Source organism: Rhinopithecus roxellana, chromosome 10 (assembly GCF_007565055.1).
Source record: "Rhinopithecus roxellana isolate Shanxi Qingling chromosome 10, ASM756505v1, whole genome shotgun sequence".
NCBI classification, from domain to species: domain Eukaryota; kingdom Metazoa; phylum Chordata; class Mammalia; order Primates; family Cercopithecidae; genus Rhinopithecus; species Rhinopithecus roxellana.
Genome location: NC_044558.1, coordinates 134,742,689 through 134,769,549, shown reverse-complemented (window position 1 = coordinate 134,769,549; position 26,861 = coordinate 134,742,689). Strand labels below are relative to the sequence as shown.

General features: G+C 38.0%; 1 protein-coding gene across 3 annotated transcripts in view; it reads right to left on the bottom strand.

Annotated features, from left to right (window-relative positions):
• The window catches only part of STK38L (serine/threonine kinase 38 like), a 79,120-nt gene that overhangs the window by 28,842 nt on the left and 23,417 nt on the right, over positions 1–26,861 (bottom strand). The window contains exon 1 of one of the 3 annotated variants that reach the window (XM_010379862.2): positions 12,943–13,038. The exons of the other annotated variants lie outside the window; for them this stretch is intronic. Coding sequence (XP_010378164.1) covers positions 12,943–12,949 — 7 coding nt within the window. The 5' untranslated portion in view covers positions 12,950–13,038. Of the gene's footprint in view, positions 1–12,942; positions 13,039–26,861 lie in introns of those variants that run through there. 3 annotated transcript variants of the gene reach the window in all.

Here is a 26,861-nt window from a genome sequence, read left to right as displayed (position 1 = left end):
CAAGTCAAGTATAGGTTGAAAGCAAACAAGTATCTATGGCAAACCCCCCAGTTCTACTGTTGTCCTGTTAGGGGTTTATACCTCAATGTACTGCTTGAGCCTGAGAATCATTATGTCTAAAACTGCATCGATTATTTTGGCATTATAAATTTGTTCCTCTGCTGACTACTTTAAACAAGAAGCTGATCGTCTCACTTGTTTAGAATCAGTCATGGCTCCTCATTGCCTTACTGCAAGTCAAATTAGCTAAACATAATAAATAAGAACAACTCACATTCACTGAGTGTGGTTATATTTCAGGAACTTTATGATATTTTCTTCACTGATTTCCCCTTTTTTTTTCTCCTGAGGATTTAAGATAGAGGCACTTGCCATGCATGATTGCATTTCATCCTCGTAACAGCCCTGCAAAGTAGGGAACTGAAGTTTGGAGCAGTCACACAGCTAGTGTGATGTGGAGTCAGGACTCTAACTTGCTATCCTTATCTGTTACTTTTAATCTTTTCAATCCTTATCTGATGCTCTTCCTCACCACTCATTCTTTTCCCAACATACCCAGCTCCTTCATGCCTCCAAGCTCTTGCATGGCCTATCCCTAAAGCACTTATACCCACCACTGATATCCACCACTGTCTCTGCAGGAAATCTGCTGATCCCTTATGGCCCAGTTGAGCTGAAGTCTTACCGTGGTGACTTCTCTAACATGCTCTACCAGAAGAGACATCACATCTCTCATTTTTTTGGTGCATATTCTCTAACATTTGTAGTCAGGTACCGGTGCTTATCACTCCTAAGAAAAATTCAACCCTAAAAGTTATTCCACCAAACCAGGAACACCTCCAAGTAAGAACTCTTTCTGATTCATTTTTCAAAACACCACAACCCCACTACATCTGACTCAGAGTAGCCATGAATGAATGAATGAGACAACCTATTGACTGGGGGGAGGGAGGGGGCGCAGTAGGAGTAGTTGAAAGAATTAGCCAATAGTAAAGTACTCTACAAAGATTGGCTAATAAGCAACTGTGGAAAAAGAAATTACAGAAGGTAGAAGTCAAAAATTAAAAGATCTAATCCTAGCCTTGTTGCTAAATGATCATATGGTCTTATTCAAATCACCACAACACCCTTAACTCAAGTCACTTTTCCCAAAACAGGGTTTAAAATATTTGCTCTGCTTGGTTCACAGGCCTAGTCTATGGCCATCTGAGATAATACACAGGAAAGCCACAATGGCTTATACAAATGTAAGATACTATTCTAGGCACCTAGTTTAATCTTTGTATTGTGCTAAATGCTTTAATAATAATGAGCATTATTTTTAAAACAATAAATAGTGAAAAATAAACTCAAGAATTATCACAGCCAAGTGATTTTTAAGGATTAAGCTGCTCTTACTGGATTGCTAAGACAATGCTGCCAAATCATTTTTGGAAATTTCAGAATCATTGGGTTCATGTTCTATGTTTCAGGATCAAATGCAGAAAGGTCAAAGAATGGCAGGCACAGTGGCTCATGCCTCTAATCCCAGCACTTTGTGAGGCCAAAATCACTTGAGGCCAAGAGTTTGCGACTAGCCTGGGATCTCCTCCTCTCTACATTTTTTTTTTAAATTAGCTGCGTGTGGTGGTGCACACCTGTAGTCTCAGCTACTCTGGAGGATGAGGCAGGAAGACTGCTTGAACCCTTGTTCAAGGTTACAATGAGCTGTGATTGCACCACTGCACTGCAGCCTGGGTGATGGAGCAAGACCCTGTTTCTAACTGAAAAAAAAAAAGAAAAAAGAAAAAAGAAAAAGAAAGGTCAAAGAAGGAAAAGTGAAACAGGGATGGTGCACAGAAAACATCTCTGAAATCAAATCACATTTGTTAATTGGGGCTTGGGGTGGGAGAGAGATGGACTGGAAATTGAGGAATTTAAGTAAATTTAAGAAACCCAGACTACACAAAGTTAAATAGTTTCTTACTATAAGATTTCCCAGCACCTTTTTTTTTTTTTTTTTTTTTGACAATTTCACTCTGTCGCCCAGGCTGGAATGCAGTGGTGCGACCTCCACTCACTGCAACCTCCACCTCCCAGGTTCAAGCGATTCTCCCACCTCAGCCTCCCGAGTAGCTGAGATTACAGATGCACGCTAACGTTTGTATATTTAGTAGATATGGGGTTTCACCAAGTTGGCCAGGCTGGTCTCAAACTCCTGACCTCAAGTGATCTGCCTGTCTTGGCCTCCCAAAGTGCTGGGATTACAGGCACGAGCCACCTTGCCTGGCCTTCCCAACTTCTTTAATATGCTAACATGCATCCTGAATCCTCAAAAGGAGGACAGGTATACAATTTGTAGTAGTATTCCAGTGAACATTCCCTAGGCATATAAAATTTAAGTTCATGGATACTTTTCTTCAACTGCCTGTTACTTTTTCAACAAATATTTGCGGCGGGGGCGGGGGGGAACCTTAAAAGTTCCATTAAAGAGCAACACCCTACAATTGTAGAATGATTTCTGATTTGCCTTGTATTCGTTCTAGCAAAAAGATATTAATGAACAGAGAAAATGTCCAGAAGATCTGTAACTAATAAAAATTTATAAAGTGGTTTGCCACTTTACAAGTTTGCCTTTACAAAAGGTCAAGACCCAACTCTAGTTGTCCAAGGCCTTATATAGTCCTTTCAAAAAATGAATGGTGAAAACCATAAAAAACCTTTTATAATGCCTCTTGAAAAAAGCACAAAGAAATAACACATCACTCACAGAATTATGCTGTTCACAGTTATGCTTGCAGAAGTTGGAGAGAAAGATGTATGTTGAACTTGGGGTGTGGCCTTGGAGGGAGCTGACTGCCAAGGGGCCTTGTCGAGCAGGCTGCCCTGCTCAGTCTGCCAAGTGGCAAGGTCTGGCCCTCAGCTGCCAGTGTCTCAAGGCAATCAAATTCTGGAAGCCACTTTATCCTAACAAAGTTCACAAAAGACAAATATACAAGACAGAATGGCAGTTTATTGATTTACACAGTAAGAAACTGAGTCACAAGAAATTAGATTCGGAAGATTGCTTGGCGAGCATGGCATCAAAACAAAGAGAACTGTTATTCAATTTAAATGTTTAATAGCATCAGGATAAGGTAGAATCTAAAACACACAAGGCTGATGGCTATCTTGCCTAGGGCGCCTATGCCCACTGGAAAGTGGCTGTAGGAGATGGTCTGCTACTGACCAGACCTTCCCAGAATGAAGCCAAATTGGGGGGCCAGAGGTGGACAAAACTTTTGAGGAACATTATTGAGCAAAACTTTTGAGGAACATTATTGAGCAAAACTTTTGAGGAAATTTTTGTGAAACATAAAGAAGTGTTAGGGAATTCAAAACAATTCCAAACAACAGAAATTATCTGCATTTAACAGTATAAAAATAGGGCCAGGCATGGTGGCACATGTCTGTAGCCCCAGCTACTTGGGAGGCTGAGACTGGAGGGTCATCTGAGCCCAGGAGTTCAAGGCTGTGGTGCACTATGGTGAAGCCTATGCATAGCCACTGGACTCCAGCCTGGGTAACAGAGCGAGACCCAGGCTAAAAAACAAAACACCCAACAGTATAGAAATACATATGAAGTCATTTTAGATAAATATTTATGAACCTGAGGTCTTCAAAAAAGAAGGTAAACAGAAGATGTGGTTTCTTCCATCACAAAAAGGTGTAATGAGTTTTACTCTAAAATCAGAAGTGGATGTCAAGTAATGAAATATTACTTTTAGACACTATATAATTTATCATGATTACGATGTTCTTCCCATTGTAGTTATACATACGTGTATGCCTTGTTTAAAAACCAAATAAGGGCAAAATCTCCATCTATTTATCTTTGTATTGAAAGCATCATAGTACCTGGCAAAGTGCTGAGCACACAGTAGGCAGTCTGTAAGTGATGGTAACTCAACTCTAATGTTCTAGATTTTAAATTATATGTGTGTTTCATATATAATAATTTCATTTGGGTTAAGAAATACAGAATCACTTGGTATTCTATTAGCCTTCAGAAATAAACGTTACTTAAGAAATACATTTGCAGAAAAAACAAAAATTCCACCCTTATTCATGATTATACAGTATCTTTGCAAAGATTAGTTTAAAAAACAAGAAAAATTTATTTCCTTCTTACAAGACACAGACTTCTAAAAATTTAAATTATCCAAAACTAAGACGTGATCAAATTATTACAAAGAATGGTCTAGATGACTGGCACTTATTGTATTGCAAATGTATTCCTTTAATGGATTTAACACTGTTCTTTTTGTTTTATTAAAGCCCTTTCTTTGGCCAGAAAAAGAACAGGATACAATTTGCAAGTCTAGAATTCCTGGACTGATAAAAACAACACAAGGTGCCCTTGAATTTCCTGTTCACGTGTGTTTTCTCCAGACTGTTCTATTCATTAAGGGAGACACTACCAATAGTTAAGTCCAACATTCTTTAGTTTATCAAGCCTGGGGGAAAGGAGATAACAAATCTGGCACTCAGGCCATTTATAAATAGATGTGGTATCTCCAACCATTTACCATCAAACTTCTAAAGGAAGAAAATAGAACTGCTTTACCTGGCTGTAAAACAAATTATTCAACTGGTGATTTCACCTTAGTTTTCACATACTGTATTTCAGAGGGAGTATCCTTAATGCTACTATAGTGCCCTGTAGTATAAAAATTCTCCTAAATTCAATTCACTCATTACAATCATAATGCCCTAGGCTACAATTAAGTCCTCAGATTGGACACTGTATAAACTGAGTCCCTAATGAAAGGGCAGCCACAGCTTCTTTCCTCTCTGAGGCACAGTCTAAAAAGCAAGAAATTCATAGTCAGGTGAAGGTTCAAATCCAAGCATTAACTTTTACTAATTGTATTATTTTCAACCAACATTTATTGCAGATATATACTATGATGCCTGTATGAAGTGCTGAGAACAAGAAGACTGATAAAACACAGTTCCAGCCCTTAGGGAGTTCAGGATCTTATGGAGACACAAAGTAGGGAGAAATCAGCGCTTCAAGAGGAAGGGTAATCAAAGGTTTAATAGAGGAGGTGATGCCTGAACTGAACCTTGGAGGGGAAGGGGCTATAGCAGGAGTTCACCAGTCAGATGTACTCAGAGGAGGAAGAGCTGCAAGGCATGAAATACGCTGACACACTTAAACATACAGATAGACTGAGTATATTTGGTTGAATGGCAGAAGATGAAGGTAGAAATAAAGACCTTTTCTGTCATGTTAAAAACTTATCCTGAGCATAAATGGGAATCACTCAAGGCTTTTAATTTAGTGAAAACCTTACAGCCATTATAGAACATTTATTGAGTGTTTACCCAAGTACCAATAATTCTTCTAAGAATATTACATTCTTAGAAGCATTTAATTCTCCCAACCAGCCCTCAAATCCTATCTGATTTGCACTTCGGATAGATTATGCTGGTACAGGGAGGATGGCCAAAAGGCTGGAAGTCCAGATCAGACTAGAGGAAGTAAATCTGCTCAGGAGGCCTTAATAATGAATAGTCAGGGATTACAACCTGGTAGCCTGCAGACTTACTTTGTTAGGCTTTTGCTACAATCTAGAAAGTAGAAGGTTAGAAGGTTTCACATGAAAATCCAGGTTTCTGGTTTCTCCTGAAAAGTCTGATCTGTCCACAATGAGCTCTCATTCCTGCCTGCAAAGAGACAGCTGGAGCAGAGCTGCAGCCGGCCCCTTACAATACAATATCCTACCCGTCCACCAACTCTCCATTCCCGCATGCCCAGACTCATTCACTTTTTATTACCCACATTTTATTACCCACCTGCTTCCTTTACAGCACATTTGAGATTACAGAATAGTAAGGGTCTAATTAAGATAGTAGCAGACGTGATGAAGAGAAGCCTCAGTCAGCTGGAAAGACTAAAATCTCTAATTATCTCTAAGTTTCAGATTTGGATGACTGGGTAAATGATGTAAGGACAGAAAGGACACCAGTAAGGACAGAAAGGATAAGAAAAGCTAGTTTAAGGCTAGTTTAAGAAAGTTAGTTTAAGGCTGATCCTGTCTGAGTTATTTAACCTGAGTCAGGATCCACGTTTCTAAAATGGAGATCATAAATGCCAACCTTATAGGGTTGATATGACACTTTGATGGTGGCAGAGCACAGGATGAAAGGCCAGATTGCCTGGATCTGAATTTTGATCCAGCCATTCAGTAGCTCTGTGACTTTAGGCAAATTAAACTTTAAATTTTCTGTGTGTCAGTTTCCTGTTAAATAAATATAATAATAGCCAACTTGTGTGCATGCTTATTACGGTAATATAAGACTTAAGAGAATTCTAAAAGTACTTGTAAAAGGACTGAGATACGTCATGTGTTTGATAAACCAATAAAAAAGGGGAAAATATTTTTAAAGTATCTCCTGGCACATATTAATGCTCAAAAATTATTATTTTCTTCCCTTCCCTGCTCAATCTTCCTGCTTATCCTTCCTGCCTTGGGCTGCTGCCATTGCAAGTTAGTTTGTAAATTTAATCTCTAATAGATATTCCCTCTCTCCTCTGATCTTAGCCTACTTCTTTGACAAATTAGATTGCTTTTAATGGAGAGGGGAGAGAAATGTATCAAAAAGAAATATTTAAAGTAAAAAGAGAACTCTTGTTAGAAGCCTTACTAGAAGTTAGTAGTGACTTAGGGTAGAACTAGAGGTAGAAGTGTTCCAGGGAAGAGCTAACCCTTTCTCTCACAAAAGAGTGATTCTCATGAGGCAACACACACCAACTGATTAATAATCTCTTTACTGTGTCTGCTGTTAATAGCTTTTGTTTTTATTTAACGTGGCCCTTTCCATGTGGCGTATCATTAGACTGGAGGAACGCATTTCATAAACAGACACACTTGTCTTTGCTCCTTCTGTGAATCAGAAGGTTGGTGATGATGGCACAGTGGTGCTGAACTCAACATTAGCATTTTTATTTTCAAAATTGTTTTAGAAATATACAGTTTTCCTATGCACAAAAATATGGTTCAGTGGTTGAGTACCTGAAAGCTTATTTGGCTATAGTATTGTTGTTCATGGCAGAATACCTGAGTTTATTGGTCCAAATAATTACTAAAAATTCCTCTGAACTTTTTTTTTTTTAACTTGCAATGAGAAGGGGAAGTGTTTATAAACCAAATGTAAACAATTAAACTACAACATAAATTTACCAAAGCAGCAATTTTATTTAAAATTCTATTTACCGATCTTAATGTTTAACGTATCGCCCTTTCTCAAAAACATTAAGAAGCAGTCTATTCTTATAATATTTACAAAATGTAATTGTTCTATTGCTATATGCCTATCTAGTAGTGCATTAGATTTTGTCTGCAAAAAAAATGTTCAGCTGAATCAAGTCATAGTTAACTTTAAAAAATTACCTCAGCAGAAATGCCATATAACTTCAAATATTTATAATCTAGCACGACAATGGGAAAAAAAATCAATGCCAACTTTTAGATAGTCAGGGCATCCCTAAAAGAATTTTAAATCAGTTTCTATTACTGGCACACACATGAACACATACAGAAAAATACTTATCTTGATTGACATAAAAGAGAAAAAAAAAGCCACAATTTGCAAGAAGGGGGAGTAAATGGCAGGGGGGAGGGAGATGACGGGTAATGAAGGTGAGGGGAGACCAGAGTGAGTATGTCAACATTATTTGTAAAGGAGGAAATATTCAGAGGTAAAACAAAATGAAAACAACTGGGAAAAAACAAAATTATAAATATATATATATAAAATGATATATCTTTATGTTATTCATATTTCATTATAAAAAATATAGAGAGAAATTTATAGAATTTATAAAGATGAGAATTAAGTAGCCTAGGGAAACTTTTGGAGAGCATGAGAGCATGCTGGGTGGAAAGACAGATATTACAGTGATCTAGAGAATCTGGGGCCAGCAGATTTAAACTATGGCTCTGAATTGTGGGTTTGGATGAGTGAGATGATAGCTAGTACACCCAGAAGGATCTATCCTTCCCTTTGCCTTGGCAGCTAAGCCATGCTTCCATCTATCAATACATCCAGTAACCCAGTATCATGAGTTCTCTTCTATATTTTTCACTTTTGTTACAAAGAATATGGGTCAGTAAAAAGTAAGACGAATGATTTTTTAAATGGGGGAATTTAAAGTTTAAAATAAATGTATGCTTTAAAATGTTAATTTTAAAGACATAAATTTAGAAATGGAAAAATAATCCTGTTCACAAAAGTAGCAAGGAGGAGGAGATGGAGTACAACATTCATAAAATATGTAAGAATAATCTTGACTGCGCGCAGTGGCCCATGTCTGTAATCCTACCACTTTGGGAGGCTGAGGCAGCTGGTTCACTTGAGGTCAGGAGTTCGAGACCAGCCTGGTCAACATGGCGAAACCTCATCTCTACTAAAAATACAGAAAAATTAGCTGGGCATGGTGGTGCACACCTGTAGTCCCAGCTACTCGGGAGGCTGAGGCACAAGAATCACTTGAACCCAGGAGGCAGAGGTTGCAGTGAGCCAAGATCATGCCACTGCGCTCCTGCCTAGATGACAGAGTGAGACTCTGTCTCAAACAAAACAAAACCAAACTTTGATTTGAAAAAGTCTTGGCTTCTAATGAGGCAACATAATTGTAGATTATGGGAAGAGGAGAAGAGGAGAAGACATTCAATTAATAGTATTGGAACAACTGGGTATCCATTTGGGGAAAAAAATCAAGTCAGGCATTCATTTCATTCCAGAATGCAAAATAAATTGCAAATGGTTCAAAAGGACAAACATAAAAATTAAAGGAAGGAAAGAATGAAGGAAGGAGGGGAAAAAATAAAAGTTTAAAAGAATTAAACTTCAAAAAAATTAGAGGAAAACATAGATGAATAACTACTAGACCTTCAGAAGGAATGAGCTTTCTTAAAAGGAAATCATCACAATGAAAACTTGTGCTACATTTCATTCTACAAAAATTTATAATATACATATGTATATACTGTGTATCAAACAAGATTTAAAAAATAATTTGGAGAAAAACACTGTAAAATAACAATGTCAGTTATAAGTATATCTAAAAGCACCCAGATGCAGTGGCTCATGCCTCTAATCCCAGCACTTTGAGAGGCTGAGACGAGTGGATCTCTTGAGGTCAGGAGTTCGAGACCAGCCTGGGCAACATGGCAAAACACTGTCTCTACTAAAAATACAAAAACAATTAGCCAGGTGTGATGGCATGCGTCTGTAGTCCCAGCTACTCTGGAGGCTGAGGCAGGAGAATCGCTTGAGCCTGGGAGGCGGAGATTGCAATGAGCATAGATATAGCACGCACCACTGCACTCCAGCCTGGGAGACAGAGTGACAGTCCATCTCAAAAACAAACAAACAAAAAAAAAAAAAAAAAAAAAGTATATCTAAAAGCATATATTTAAAATACATATATATTTATCAAGTAAGTTCATACATAGCTTTTTTAATATTAAAGTTGTAAGGAGACAATAAAGACCCTAATAAATGGATAAATAACACTGTTTGACAATAAATAGGAATAGTTTAAAACACATGAAAAATGTTCAATTTTACCAGTAAAGCAAAGACAAAGAAACTTTAAAATTATGCAATATGTTCCCTCTATGAAAGTAGTCACAATATAAGGGGAAAACACCCCCTTAGTGAGGTCTAGTCTGTTATGAGGTGCCTTTCTGTCTACCCTATGCATTTGTGTTAGCCGGCAGAGATGTGACCCTTTCTAACAGGGAATATGGTAATTTATACCAAGAACCATAGAGATATTTTTTATTTTTTGACATAATTCCAACTTTAGGAGTCTATCGTATGGAAATAACCGAAATTCCTGCAATGATTTTTTTTTAATCAAAGCATTATTTAAAATAGCAAACAACTTAAACCAAATGTTTAAAATTAAATGAAATGATTGATGGAATGAAGATAGTATAAAATACCATAGCACTGAAGAAAATTTTCCCTGTAAATTTTAACATGAAAAATAATGTTAAGTAAATAAGCAAGATACAAAGTTGTATTTTCAAGTACAATATGAACTCAACTATACAAACACGGGAGAGGAAGTTAAATTGTGACGAACAAACAGTGTGAAATTATGGATGATTTAAATTTTGTCTTTTATCACATTTTGAATTTTCCAAATTTTCAATAATAGGAAAACAACCATTTTATAATCAGAAAGAAAACATTTAAGAGTGATCCTGGGAGAGTGCTGGACGTTTAGGGGCAGGGGTAAACGGGAATCAAGTTGCACTTTTCAGCACTCAGAGGTGGTTTTTCAGGTACCTCAGTACTCGAATTTTGTTTCCTATAAACCAAATTCTTAGTTCTGGTTTAGTGGAGGATTACAAAGAACGGCAAAAAAAAAGCTGGATGTCATGGAACAAAACTAAAGACAAATGAGAAGAATAATAAAGAGAATTTTGAAGAAGTTTTCCAGTCATATCTTACACTTGGACTTTTAGAGCAACCATTTTTTGGTGGCTTATACCTACCTGGGCATATTTACGCGGGCTCAAACTATCACTCTCTTCTCAAATAGCTTTTCCAGTGGTGACTAGAAAGGCCCATATCAAAACCAAAAAGCAGGACTGCACAACTCCTAGCTAAATTATCTTCAAGTCTTATTTAAGGTAAAGGAAATACTCCTTCAAACTCATACAAACAAGAGAGAGACAAAATGAATGTTCTAGCTTTAAGGAAGATGCCCACTCCCTTTTACTCTTTCCTTGCCTGTTTTAAGGGAGATAATGCCTGATTCAAAACATCAGTATGCCCAAAATGCATACTTGGAGCTAAAAAGTGAAGGTCTGGTGTGACCAGAGAACAACTGATGAGTGGACAAGGCAGGAAAAGGATGAGTGGTGAGAGGCGGGGACACCCTGGCAAAGGGAAGGGGAGAAGCAAGCTTGGGAAGCAGCCTGAACACATAACCTATACAACGCTTGGGCAGCTCTGAACACTTGCTTTTCATTTTCTTAAAAGTAAACTCTGAATAGGAACGAGAGAGAGAGAGAGTGAGGCAGACAGACCAACCAGACACTTGCACACACAATAAACTTGAAAAATAGACTGAGTTTAAGTGAGTATGTAAAATATAAATTTCAAATATAAATTCAAATTTTAATTTTCCCATTCATTCAAAACATTCAAAGCTTCTGCATCACTGAGCAGTTTCAGGAGAGAGTTGCAAGCATTTCTCAGTTGTACCAATTCCTTTTTTATTTCTTAATTTTAATTTTTAAATTGCTGTGTTATTTTGTTTGCTGTTCCTTTTCAAATGAAAACCACCCCCTGAAAGAAATCAGACCAATGTTTTAACAACGTAAGAGCCAGAAGCAGCAGTCCTTTGGGGGTACAAAAATTAGATAAGACTAAAATTAAAATATGGTATCACAAAGCTTACAATTTTAAGACCTAAGTAGCTATGAGCTATGTTTGGTTATTTTGAGTCATTTAAACTCTCCCAAGAGACTTTTTTGACCATCACAACTGACCAAAAAAAACTGTTCCCAACTAAAAGCAGACATACCATGTGACTCATCAGACTCAGATATTGTGTTAAACACACAGACCATTTGACTTCCGCAACCATGAGAAAACAGAGAAGGCATCCATCTCATTAAGATATCAGAATACAAAAAACTTTGAGGCAGGAAGGAAATTTTTATGTGGTAATGACCTTTATCATTAATACCTGAACAGCTTACTACCTAAGCAATGAACAGGACCACACCATTTTATTGACTTGTGATCTTTAGAACACAATTCTGGATTATTGGGAAAACAAATCTAGGAGAGGGAAAAAATACCTAAAATGGAATAAAAAGTAAAGTGTATAGTTGGTTGTCATCAAGGATATCCTGTAATTCAAGTCAGCACACTGGCAAACACTCCCATAAATCAGTTTATAAGTTCAATTCTATTTAGCAACTTTCTAGACTTTACTACAGGTCTAAGATTGCAAATTTAGTTCATCAAGAGGCAACGCTGGTAAAATCACAAAACTTGAATTCAATTTCAATTACAGAAGGTGGTCACCATTAAGTGATGTACAGACCATCTTATCTGTCATTAAGTGAGAGAGACTATATTATCTAATCCATCTCCCTCATTTTACAGAACTGAAGCCCAAAGACATTTAGCTATTTGGTGGAAAAGCTTGGATTAGACCATGTCACTTAACCTTCAGGTAAAGCTCCCATTCTAGCTGAGAGTTCACAGTGCAGTGACCACTCCAGGACACTGTACTGCCCCTGCAGCAAAGTTGGATATCAGAACATTAATAGCCAGGGCTGAGTCCTGGATTATGTAGCATCTAATAGCCCTAACATTGATGTCCATATCTAACCCTAAGTCACTGCTTCCTATCTTACAATTACTGATCTGTGGATCAAACAACTGGCTTCTGCCTGCCTTCTTTGGATGACCAAAGAATGACAATTTTATCCCAAACTTGCTGGAAACCAAAATATTATGACTAAAGGTTTCTTGAAAGCTATTAAGATTTCAATTACAGAAGTTGATCACCATTCAGTGACGTAGATTTAGCCTGGGACTGTACCTCTAAATATGTATTTGACTCTACTTCTAAATATATATTTAGCTGTATGCCCCAAAGTTAGGGTCTCAAAATCTTATACAGTGTATGAGGTCATGGGAACTCCTTGTTCAGGACCCTTAGCATGAGGGCAACCTAAGTGTACATGTATTCAGATCTCTGGAATATGCCATAGGTAGTAAAGAACAGAGGGGAAAAAAAGATTTCTAAAATATAAAAATGCACTATTTTCTTTCCAAACTGGATATCTTCTGCCCCATATATAAAAATAAAATGTTTCATGTAAAAATATCCATAAGTATACAAATTGCAAAGTGAAAGTGACCTCACAATCCTACCTCCCATAATATCCAGTTTTAACTGTTGAGTGAGAGACTGGAGTTACACTCCCTGGATTTAAATTCTGGCTCTGCCACTTACGAACTGTGAGAACTCTCAGGGTGTCAGTGTTCTTATCTACAAAATAGAGATAATGACAGCATATGAAAATTAATAACTAATGTTTATTGAGTGTTTTATAAAGCATAGGCATTGTTCCAAGCACTTAAAATATATTAACTAATTTTAATCAAGTAACTGATTGATATGTGTTAAAGTCCTTAGAATAGTTCCTAAGACTCAGACAACTGTTGCTATGTCCTTCCAAAACTTTAATGCATAAACACACACATACAGTTTTAACATAAATGGGCTATTAATACAAATAAGTTTTAACACAGCTTTAAAACAAGCCATTGTGTAAACTGCTTTTTTGAAAGGTGTCTATGATCTTATAGACACCTTTCAATATTAATACAAATGGATCTACTTCATCCTTTTTAAGGAGCACATGGTAATAATAGTTGCTAACATATAATGAGTTATTTTGTGCTAGACACTGTGCTTTATGTGTATCATTTCACTTAATCCTCATGATATCCTTAAAAAGCATGTGCCACTCTTCCGATTTATAGAAGAGAAAAGTGAGACTTAGCTGGATTAAGTTACTTACCCAAAATCATACAGCTAGACATGGTGAAGCCAGCTTTTGAACCCTGGTTTCTCTTAAACGAAGCAATCAGGCATACTGTACCTTCTGTTAAGCACCATAGTTTTAAACTAATGCCCACTAACAGATGTTTAGATGGTTTCCATTTTTAGGGGGTATTTTTAGTTATGCTGTAATAAACATCAAGGATCACAGACTATGCACTCTTTCTCTTATTTCCTTATTATATACTTCCAGATGTGCAACTGTTGAGTCAAAGAACATTCACATTTCAAATTCTGATATACATGGCCAGCCTGCTTTCCAGAGAGACAGTACCAATTGACCATTAATAGTTATACAAGAGCACCAACACTAGGCAATGTCCATCTTTTTAAACTTTGTCAGTTTGATAGGTTAAAAAAAAAAAAAAAAAACCTTAGTTTTGCTTATACATTCCTTTGATTACAATTACTTAAGCCTATTTTTATATATTTTAAGTAACTATTGCTTTTGTAAGCTGCATGATTTAAGACTGTTGCCCACTTTTCTATTTAAAAATTCATTATTTAAGAGATTCCAATTATAATTGAACAATGTAACTATCACAGGCCATTTTAAATAGCTGACATCATACCATAATGCCAATATTTAAATAATTTCAACTTATACAACAGAAGAAAAAGAGTGTGCTTTAGCTCTTGCAGGAACTGTATTTATTACACGAGAAGTAGACATTTTCCTATAAATCAATAGGATCAAATCAAAACTACCATCACCCGACTCAAAAGTTGAGAATGTAAGTACAAGCAGTTTTCCAAACTAAGATTTTCTGTTATTCAGATATGACATTAAGACTTCATTGTTTATTTATTTGGACCAGCATATATCATTTCTTTTTAAAAATTAATGTCAGTTTACTCTGGTGTTCTGTTTTTGGTTTTGAGACAGAGTCTCTCTCTGTCACCCAGGCTGGAGTGCAATGGCGTGATCTTGGCTCACTGCAGCCTCTGCCTCCCAGGTTCAAGCAATTCTCTGGTATCAGCTTCCCAAGTAGCTGGGATTACAGGCACCCATCACCATGCCCGGCTAATTTTTTGTATTTTTAGTGGAGATGGGGTTCCACCATGTTGGCCAGGCTTGTCTCGAACTCCTGACCTCAGGTGATCCACCGGTCTCAGCCTCTCAAAGTGCTGGGATTACTGGCCTGAGACACCGTGCCTCGCCTCAATTTACTCTTTGACAGAAAACTTCCCAGCTTAGATCATGATTATCTGGAAATCAACTAAGCACTATCCTTATCTCCGTCCTTATCACCACTGTCGTCGTCATGGATACCATTTATAAAACACCTTCTCTGTGCCAGGCAGTACTGTGTACATTATCTTATGTAATCTTCACAACAACTCTATGAGGTAGGTACTATTTCTCCATTTTAGAAACGGGAAACTGGGGCTCACAGAGGTTATTTACCAGAGGCCTCTCAACTCAAAAACGTCAGAGCAGGGATGTGAACCCTGCTCACGCTACAGCTGTTCTAATGACCATGCCTACTTTTTACAACCAGAGTCAGTTAAATGAAGCTAAAGCCAAAAATAAATCTGTAGCTTCCTAAAGGCAACTCAAGAGAATTACTGGTCTTCTCTTACATGATCACCTTATTTATTCTTAGTAAATCTTAAATGGTTTTATAATTCCTTGTTTTAAAGAAACCTAAAAGGATCAACTCGTCTAACCTTCTAACAAAGACAAGGCTGTGTTGCCGTGCCAGATTCAAACTGCCCTTCTTGCCCAAACAGCTCTGTACGCTTTTTAAAGAGTTTTATAATCTGTTGGAAATCTATGCAATTATTTCAGACTATTTAAAATATGTGTTGTCTATATTATGCCATCTTCATTTACTTATCTAAATAGGAAAAAAGTATCAGAATGCTTTCTACATGAACAGCAAGACTAACCAACGTTGAATGGCAGCCAGAATCCTGGCAAAGATGCCATCACAGGAGTCAGGGTTGAAGTCTAGGTTGAAGGTGCATCTAGATGGGTTCCCAGGACGCCTGAAGTAGCCTTAAGAGGCCCGAAAGAAAAAGCTCCTCTGGCACAGTCTCCTAATGGTGACAAAGGACTCCCTCTCGGCTGCTTGGCAGCCTTACAATCAGAGCGTTCTTACATCTAACCTAATTATTTCCCACTGAAATTCAAACCTAATTCATTTATTTTTTATTCTCTATAAAAATGAAAAACATCACTAGCAAGTAACTTGCTCAACATCTCACAGAAAATAAAGAAAAGGTAGCTGGAATCAGTACTGATTTTGATTCTCCTTCATTGAATAGTCAAAAGTTCTTATTTTGCTAAGGGAAGAACTGCTTATCTCCCTCAAGAAAACTGTGAAATTGATTTGAAAACAACATTGCCTTTCTGAAATGTTCATGACTACTATATATCTTAGAATTTAGAAACAGAAACCCTTCATAGTACTTTTAAAGGTCTTCTTGTAAAAATAATAACCATAGGTAACTTTTATCAACACTTCTGTGTTAGGTACAGTACTAAAAGTTTAACATGCATGATGTTCTTTGATCTTTACAGTTCTACAAAGTAGGTGCTTCCCACACTGACAAATAAGGAAGTAGGATTAGTTAAGTCATCATTCCAAAGACCTACAGCCAGTAAATGGAACCTGTCACCCTAAGTTCCGAACCCTCAGCTATATGGTCTCTCATCAGACTTTTATTTTTCAAATGTATAAGCTTCCCTTTTTAGAGTATGTTGTTCTAGAAAACATCAAGTTCTTTATAATGACTTGTATTTTTCTCATCTCTTTCATTATAAACCTTGCATAAAAACAACAACCTCAAGGTTTCACAAAGCTAAAGAGAATCACACTTAAGAATGTAGCAAAATTTTTTTTTTTTTGAGACAGGGTCTTGTTCTGTCACCCAGGCTGGAGTGCAGTGGCGCATTCTTGGCTCGCTGCAACCTCCGCCTCCCGGGTTCAAGCGATTCTCCCTACCTCAGCCTCCCGAACAGCTGGGATTACAGGTGCCCGTCCCCATGCCCAGTTAATTTTTGTATTTTTTCATAGAGACAGGGTTTTGCCATGTTGGCCAGAGGGGTCTTGAATGCCTGACCTCAGGTGATCTGCCTGCCTCAGCCTCCCAAAGTGCTGGGATTCCAGGCATGAGCCACCGAGCCCAGCCAGCAAACATTTTTTTAAAACTAAGGGAAAAAAATATGCGTACTAAGACTTAGAAGTAGAGAGTTTTTGTGCCAGAAACAGTCCATTTTGAGACTCTGCTCCTTTAATCTATTTAGACATTTATTATCACAGCTAAACCAACTATTTTATTTTCACAGCTGTATAATAAAAAGATGATCCTTGACTTTCAATGGGGCTACATCATTGCTAAGTCAAAAGTGCATTTAATAGCAGTAGCAGAGCAGACATTCCCCAACTTACAATTTTTCAACTTTATGATGGTCCGAAAATGGGGCACATTCAGTAGTAATCATAAGGACCTCCTTGATGGGCTTATATCCCAATAAACCCAAACTAAAGTTGAAAAATCCTAAGTCAGGGACTGTCTGTATTTTGACATTTATTTGGGCAGGCCCCTCCTCTTATGATTTAAACTATCCAGCCTCAGCTGATTTCAGTTTCAGGGCTGACTTTAGCTACTTTGCCAAGGTATTTCTGCCAGCCAGGGGACAAGTATCCAAACTGAGAGTTAAGGTTTTTAAAGTCCTTTTAAAAAATTGCATCCAAACTTACAGTGTCTGTTATTGATTATAGAAAACAAAATGAGATCTTCAACAAACCTAGTAGATCGTGTTTGCAAGACACGTAGGCTTTCAGGGTGACTAAATAAAGACAAACCTTGAAAAAGCCAACTAAGCTAATAGTTTCATCGGCTTTAGGTAAGGCTTTAGGTACTAGCACCTATCAATGTACCAGGCAATATGATAGTAGGAAGAGACCCAAATAGTAGGAGACATGATATGAGCATGCTAAGATCCTATAAAATTGTCGAAGAAAAAGTTAAGACTAACCCATATAAACAATTAGCCTGGGTGGGCCTTTCTGATATAAACAGGGCTTTAGAACAGGGGAAGATCAGTGTGGGCTGCAGTGCCCAGGAAAAACTAATAGATCAAATAGCTCAGCTCTAGCTTAACTAAATGCCTGGTGGTAATCAAAATTTAGTGACAGCTATTCAGAAGTCCACATGAAAAGAAACAGTGATTATGTCAAGTTGGTTTATAAATCAAGGCTGGGCTACACTTACAACCTTCCAATAAAAGGGCAAAGATCCTATAAGAAAGCATCTCTTAATTGCAGCAACTACTCTAGATCATATGCCTAAACTGTGGCCAGCACTAGATTAACCCAATGGGAAAGCCCCATGCTTTGTGGCTTATAGGTTATTCAAAACCAGAATCTGATCCTACTCTCCTTATACGTGACCTGAAAAGTCCCTCCTCCACTGGACTTGCATCCATAAAAACTCCACCCAGTTTCCTGACATCACGGAAATTTACTAGTCCACTTGGAAGACCTAGTATGTAAGCTCATCTATTTGTGGAAAGAGGCAATTCTTTCCAAAATTACTGAGTCAGAAATTTTTACCGGCTCTAGACTTTTTTTTTTAAGGGGGGAAAGTTTTCTTTTTTTTTTAAATTTTACTTGAATAAACAGGATGAGCACTGTATCTCCTTCCAAGGAGCAAAAAATATGGCTCAAATAGCTGGAAAAACTGGTCAGGAGGAACTGGAATGGAAGTTTGCTTTAAATTTTTTAAGTTATATGCAAACTCCATGGTTATTTAATTTTTAAAGAATTATGAGATAAGACATCTCCATGATTTCTTTACTCATCTGTCATTCGAGAAAACATTACTTAGAGAGGGTAGACAGCTCTTCCTTCCTCAATTATGTCCTTTGAAATGAACAGAAAACTTCCCTGTGAGTTGGTTTTAAGGCGGTTTCACTAAAATCAGGGAGTTAAAGACTATTTAACCCTCTGAGGTTCCTTCCAGTCCTCCTACTGCTGTGTGTGTGTGTGTGTGTGTGTGTGTGTGTGTGTGTGTTGAGATGGAGGTCTTGCTCTATTGCCCAGGCTGGTCTCAAAGCCCTGGGCTCAAGAGATGCTACCACCTCAGCTTCCCAAAGTGCTTTATACTTTTGAAAGGTAATTACTGGTACTTTAAGTTAAACACAGGAATAAAGCAGGGTGTGAAGTTTTCACACACGTGCCTCAGGACTCTATTTCTAATGAGATGATACACTGTAAATCATGAAACACTAATTCACTTCATACCTTATAGCTTTGTGTTAAGTGAAATTGGGATAATTTGGTGGGTTGCACATATTTAGAAGTGACGTAAATACTTCAAGAGTTGTGAAGATCAAATGAGAGAGGTAAAATGCTTTATGAAAGGCAAGATGCTATTCAACATAAGGTTATACATGCTTTAAAACAATAAATCTAAATCCAGGATAATGGTTATTTCTGGGAGAGAGGAAAGGAAGGATTACCAAGGCATCTGAACTCTATCTGCAATGCACTGTTACTTAAAGAAAATCTGAGGCAACAGGGCAAAATAGAGACTTGGTAAAGATATGCAGTAGACACATGAATGTTCCTTGTATTTTTCTCCATAACTTCGTGTATGTTTGCAATAATTCATAATATAAACTTCAGTTACTAGTTTATGCTGTAATTTTTATAAAATAGAAATGACAAAGATTCCAAGGAATTTTAAAGGTTTTTTTATGGATGATTTTTAAAAACTATTTAACCTTATACATAAATAGAGTATCTTGCTTTTTACTAACTAGTATCTACTCTCATTCATATAATCACCATTGCTTTTCTTCCTTGCACCTCCACCTTGCACAATTTAAACAACAAAGCACAACTCTCTCCAGGGCATGTGAACAAAAGGAATTTCTAGGAGATGGGCTCTGTGGAAGTCGTGGTCCTGGGAACAGCTTCACAGAGAAGGAGAAAGCACAGGGACAGGCTGCCAGATTTCTGCAGTTGTGTCTTCAATGGGCTTCATTATTTTGTTTCAATTATCATGACTTCCCGGAATATCAGAGAAACTCATATTTAGAAGTTTAAAAACCTATCCTGTACATACTAAAATATTTCCCAATGAAATCATACAATATCAAGGATTTACTGCAAAATAACGCGAAGGGGAGTAGGTGTGGGAATAGATGAATCAAGACTGGTCATGGTTTGAGAACTGTTTAAGCTGGTGATGTGCACACATGGGGGTACAATTGACTCTTTCATTTACTTTTGTGTATACTTAAATTTTTCCATAATGAAGTTTTTAAAAAAAAATCTCAAAGCTAAAATAAATGATTTAAATATCAATCTATTAAGTCTTGCACACATTTCAATTTGTTAGGCCTATCCATGGCAAGGGGATCAGGGAGCCAGGCCAGGTTAGTCCTGAGGCACTGTTAGTCAGCTGTGTGCTCTTGTCTAAGTTACTCAGTCTCTTTGATTTTGAGTTTATGGATAAGATATCTATGTTCCCTTTTAGCCATATCATGATTATCGGATTTATAAAACTGGCTTACAGATATTATATCATATAGTAAGAACTGCAAATGTTATAAGGGTACACTGTGACCACATGGGAGTATCTTTCATCCCTCATTTATGTATTTATTTGAGAAACATTTAGGGAATGCATACTATGCACCAGGCAGTGTGACATGTGGGTATAATTCAAAGTTAAGTGACACAGAATCTCTGCCTTCAAGATGCACTCTAATCAGGCCGGGCGTAGGCTCACGCCTGTAATCCCAACAGTTTGGAAGCCCAAGGTGAGTGGATCACCTGAGGTCAGGGGTCCAAGACCAGCCTGGCCAACATGATGAAACCCCATCTCTATTAAAAATACAAAAAAATTAGCCAGGCGTGGTGGCAGGTGCCCGTAATCCCAGCTACTTGGGAGGCTGAGGCAAGAGAATCACTTGAACCTGGGAAGCAGAGGTTGCAGTGAGCTGAGACCACACATTGCACTCCAGCCTGGGCAACAAGAATGAAACTCCGTCTCAAAAAAAAAAAAAAAAAAAAATGCAGTCTAATCATGGAAGACAGACACAAACAAATGAATAACAACACAAACTAAGTAGGATGATGGGGTGATGGAGCTGAAAGTACCAAAAGGCCTTAGTAGTGTGAGAGAACAAGGAATTTGTAAATAATTTTGTATGAAAGGGTGAGAGAGAAAGTGGCAGAAGATGAGGGAGGACAGGAAAGCAGGAACCAGATTGAGAAGGACCATGAACGTGATGCCATAGAATTTGGATGGTACCTTGAAAAGTGGTAAGGAAGTCATTTAAAGGATTTTAAGTCTGAGAATGATGTGGTCCAATTTACATTTTAGATTAATTGTTGGGGCAGGAAGGTGGATTTGGTGGTTGCTGGCAATGTTTAAGGAATGAAGGAAGAGTGGAGGAATGGAAGGGAGGTTTACTGTAATTATGAGATAACTAAAATGGCCTACCAGGATATGACTGAACTGGGGCAGGGTTATCAGAGATTACTGAGATACTGTTAGAATGCCTTCTTGGGTTTGGAAGTAGAGAAAAGAAAACATAGTGAGTTATATAAGTAATCATTAATGTACAATAAAGGTTACAAGTTCCTTCCTCAAAGTATAGAAGAGACGAGTTTGGAAATGCAAGTTGTAGGTACTCTACTATTTCTCCCTCTGTCTTTCAAAATAACATACGAACTGCAGCATTGAACAATAGTATGTATTCATCATGAATGGCTTATGTGCTTCAAGCACAGCATCTATAGGTACTGAATAAATGTGGGTTATATGTGAACGTGATAAATTATTAAACACATGAAATAGACTGGACCTGTTTTCTCTGGTCACTGCCCCATAGTACAGATGGTAACTCCCGGCTGGCTAGATTAGTAGTGACTTGATAAAATGCACAAACAAAAAGAATTCTTTTTCAGGTGATTTTTACACCATTCTGTAACCTTTCTCCCCAGATTTGAAAACCGTATCAGCAATGATCCTCACCATCATTTCTTAAAATAATGGAAAGGACAGTTAAGCTCTGGTTACTTAAGATTTAGACACTCCCGACATGTAGACTCCAACAGGACACCTTTTTTTCTTACAAATTACATAGTGTCTTTATCTGAGCTCCAAAAAGGGCCTTTCTTTTTTTTTTTTTTCTTTTTGACAGAGTCTTGCTCTGTTGCCAGGCTGGAGTGCAGTGGCACGTTCTCGGCTCACTGAAATCTCTGCCTCCTGGGTTCAACCGATTCTCCTGCCTCAGCCTCCCGAGTAGCTGGGATTACACGTGTGCACCACCACGCCCAGCTAATTTTTGTATTTTTAGTAGAGACAGGGTTTCCCCATGTTGGCCAGGATGGTCTCGATTTCTTGACCTCGTGATCCGCCCACCTCAGCCTCCCAAAGTGCTGGAATTACAGGTGTGAGTCACTGCGCCCGGCCCAAAAAGGGCATTTCGAAGAGAAGTATCAGAAGCGGTCAGTCCTCAGTGCCACAAACCATACCTACTTATGTTTCAATTTTTACAAAACAACAGCAATATTGTTTCCTCAAAACACATTATCTTTATTTGAACAAAGATAAAAAGGCACAGAAAGGTAGATTATCTAGACAGTGTCCTGCTGTTAATGACTATTATTCTGAAATTAGAAAATTCTGCCTATCTTTTAACCATTACCTCCTTATATTTCCCAGATTTTCTCAGCAGTGAGGCTAAAGTACCAAACATCAAAACCTAGAAATCTGATCATTCTATTCCATACCCAGAACTTTATTCAATGCTAACACTCTATGTTATTGACAATAATAAAAATAAGCAATTCATAATAATTAACTATACATTAATTATGTGGTAGGTAATATGCTTAATACTTTATATACATTATCTCCTTTGGTTTTGATTAGCCCTAACAAGTGGTACGTAACATTACTGCCATTTTGCAATAGAAAAAAATGGGCTCAGAGATGTGTATGTTATAAATGTTATAAAACCAAAACAAGCCTGTCACACTCACTAGCCCAGGACTCTTCACACTATGCATACTACTCTCCCAAGTCATGTGTAGGTGGGCTGGTATTAAAGATTAAAAAGCTGAGGCTCAAGAAGTTGGCAAGCCTTGTCTAGGGTCACACATTTAGAAATGGAGCCACCATTTGGCTCCCAGTCCAGGACCCCTCCCACTCTACCTCCAATACTGGACCTTCTCAATAAAAGAAATCATAGCCATTTACAGGGATCAACAAAGTAGAAAAACTCCACCCTTGTTTAAAAGAAAAAAGATAAACACACAAAATAAGGAAGAAAAAATATCAAACACAAACTGGCTTTGTCAACATAGCATAAAGGTCATTCCATTTTTGTTTTTCCAGTATTTCTTTCCATGTTTCTTTTACAGTCCACATTTAACTGCCAAAGTTTTCAGTACTTATCAGAGACCTGGTAAAAGGTTAAAGAGCATTTTTCTGTTCCCAACCCACATAGAAAACAATGCCCACAATCAATCATCATGGAATCTATTGCCAAGTAGCAGGCAGGTGCAACTTTTCTCTGCTGTACTGTGTGTTGGGGGAGGAGAGGTTTTGAAAGAAACATTAAAAACAAACCACATTTGGGGGGATAATTTCTTCTAAGTGACTTACATCTTGTAAGATATTTGGCTGTTGACAAGATGATCCCACCCTTGAATACACGGAAGTTGCACCCAGTCTCACAAAGCAGATTCAGTCGCCCCAGGCAGAAGTCTGGACTTCCCTCCAAGACAAATATGGAATTCAATCTGTGTGATGCCTTGAATGCAGCTAATTAATTTGCAATCCTTTATTATGACCAAATAAAGGAGGGAAAAGAGCTACTTTCCCAGTCCTTCCTTGCAGGGAAGTCAAAAGGAAAAAAAAGCATAATATTTAAATCCCATGGCAAAGTTCTTAAACTTTTCCACTAATATACACACCCTAGCTAATTCATCAGCATAATACCCTACAGCGAATCACCTCAGTACTATCTTTCCTATACATGCTAGTTCCAATGCTGTGCTCATTCTACTCAAAACTGAATGGATAAGAAGCTATAATGTCTCATTATTTTTGCTTAGCCATTTAACCCTATAATTTTTAGAGTACATGAACTGGCATTAATTCATTTTATTATTTATATTTGCTTACAGCTAAGTAAACAAACCACAGCTGAGTGAAAACTCTATCTAAAAATAGCCAAGAGCCGAAGCAGTAACAGCAACCTAATGAAAACTGCTTTATGAACCAATGAGAGCGTTTAAAATCCAAAATAAAGATTCAGAGGAGGAAAATACTTTTAACCTCACGCCTGTAATCCCAGCACTTTGGAAGGCCAAGGCAGGTGGATTACTTGATGTCAGAAGTTCGAGACCAGTCTAGCCAACATGGTGAAACCCCGTCTCTACTAAAAATACAAAAATTAGCCAGGCGTGATGGTGTGCGCCTGTAATCCCAGCTACTCGGGAGGCTGAGGCAGGAGGATGTCTTGAACTCAGGTGGCAGAGGATGCAGTAAGCCGAGATCGTGCCACTGCACTCCAGCCTGGGTGACAGAGCAAGCCTCCATCTCAAAATAAAAAATAAAAAAATAAAGCTAATGAGTAGACACACTTCAAATATGGTTAGCTATCTCCCAAATAGCTGTAGTCTTTCAGAATGGCTCTGTCTCAACTGGACAGTAACTATACAAGCTCAAAAACCAACTGGGAGTCCTCTGTGGAATATTTAAATCCATTCTCTATTAACTACCCTCCAAACATTTGCATTTGGCATATGGGAAACTGAATTACAAGTTAGGAATTTTCTGAAATCTTTCAGAGGCCAGCATCCACTCATGAGGAGCCAAAACATTCATAATGAAAGCCTGATCCACTATACACTTCCATTAGGCAACTCCAGCTCCAAGTTCTGCTCCTTCCTTAAAAGTACTGGATCCCACCAACCACAATGAAAATGTATTTTCCCATTCTCTCATCATCACATTTAAAAAACAAAGTTTTAGGTGAATTCTTCTTTTAAAAACTAAAAATGAATTAGTGTTTCTTCAGATACCAAGTTGATAATATCTATGAATCTACTTCTAAAACTCTGCCACTAGACTGACTGACTTTGAATCCCTAATTCCATTCCTGCTGGCTGTGTGATCTTAGACAAGTTACTACATCTGCCTGTGCCTTGGTTTTCTCACAGATCAAAAGGACTGTTGTGAGTTAATACATGTCATGCACTTAGGGCAGTACCTGATTCATGATATAATTTGAAGAAATTATAATTATCATTATCACTGCTATCGTCACTGTTACCTTTACAATTACACTGTTAACGTGTCCCTTTTGTCATCCTCCAGTATTCGGAAAAATCTACCAAAAGATAATTAGGATCTCTCCACTAAAGGAAGTAATTCTTAGACAGTTTGGTTAGCAAGTTACATATTACAAATAACATCATAAAGATTCAACTAAAATCATAGTTTATGATTCAAGCCAGGCATGGTGGTTCACACCTGTAATCCCAGCAATTTGGGAGGTGGAGGTGGGAGGATCCCTTGAGCCCAGGAGTTCAAGACCAGCCTGGACAACAAAGTGAGACCTTGTCTCTATAAAAAAAATTTAAAAGGGCTGGGCGCGGTGGCTCATGTCTATAATCCCAGCACTTTGGGAGCCCAAGGCAGGTGGATTACTTGAGGTCTGGAGTTCAAGAACAGCTTGACCAACATGGTGATACCCCATCTCTACTAAAAATACAAACATTAGCTGGGTGTGGTGGCGTACTCCTGTAATCCCTGCTACTCGGGAGGCTGAGGCAAGATAATTGCTTAAACCCAGGAGGCAGAGGTTGCAGTGAGCTGAGATCATGCCACTGCACTCCAGCCTAGACGACACAGTGAGACTCAAAATAAGTAAGTAAATAAAAAAGAATCAATCAGGTGGGTGTGGCGACACACTGGTAGACCCAGCTGCTCGGCAGGCTGAGGGGGGAGGATTGCCTGGGCCTTGGAGGTAGAGGTTACAGTGAGCCACAATCACACGACTGCCCTCCAGCCTGGATGATGGAGACACTGTCTCCAAAATAAAAAATAAAAAAGAGATTCATTTGGATCCCTTATAGGCAATTGTTGCAGATTTCAGGTAGTTCCTAAAGTCTTAAGATTAAACTTTTGAAATCACAATGCCAAAAACGTTTTGATTTCGAAATAATCACGGTACATTTGGAGAGATAAATACATCTACAACTAGGCGACAACACCGAAAATAAAATTGTAGCAGTTTGAACAGGGGATTAAATGGGTTGATTTTTTTCCTGGGGTTCAAAAAAAGAAACAGCAGCAAAAAATGGTACTTAAAAGTTGGCCTGGTGCAGCTGCTCACACCTGTAATCCCAACACTTTGGGAGGCCAAGGTGGGCGGATAACCTGAGGTCAGGAGTTCGAGACCAGCCTGGCCAACATGGTGAAACATCGTCTCTATTAAAAATACAAAAACTAGCCAGGCATTAAGAAAATGTGGCACATATACACCATGGAATACTATGCAGCCATAAAAAAGGATGAGTTTGCGTCCTTTGTAGGGACATGGATGCAGCTGGAAACCATCATTCTTAGCAAACTGTCACAAGAAGAGAAAACCAAACACCGCATGTTCTCACTCATAGGTGGGAACTGAACAATGAGATCACTTGGACTCGGGAAGGGGAACATCACACACTGGGGCCTATCATGGGGAGGGGGGAGGGGGAGGGATTGCATTGGGGAGTTATACATGATATAAATGATGAATTGATGGGTGCTGACGAGTTGATGGGTACAGCACACCAACATGGCACAAGTATACATATGTAACAAACCTGCACGTTATGCACATGTACCCTAGAACTTAAAGTATAATGAAAATAAATAAATAAAAAAAAAAAAACTAGCCAGGCGTGGTGGCAGGTGCCTGTAATCCCAGCTACTTGGGAGGCTGAGGCAGGAGAATCGCTTGAACCCGGAAGGCAGAGGCTGCAGTAAGCCAAGATCACGCCATTGCACTGCAGCCTGGGTGACAAATCAAATCTCCATCTCAAAAAAAAAAACGATTGAAAGTTATGGGTTATGACACAGAACATATACAACATGAATATGTCATGGTTATGAACATGTAGACTATTCAAGATGGCGTATTTTTGAAATAATATAATACCAGGTTAAAAAATTAGCATCACAGAATGAAAAATAA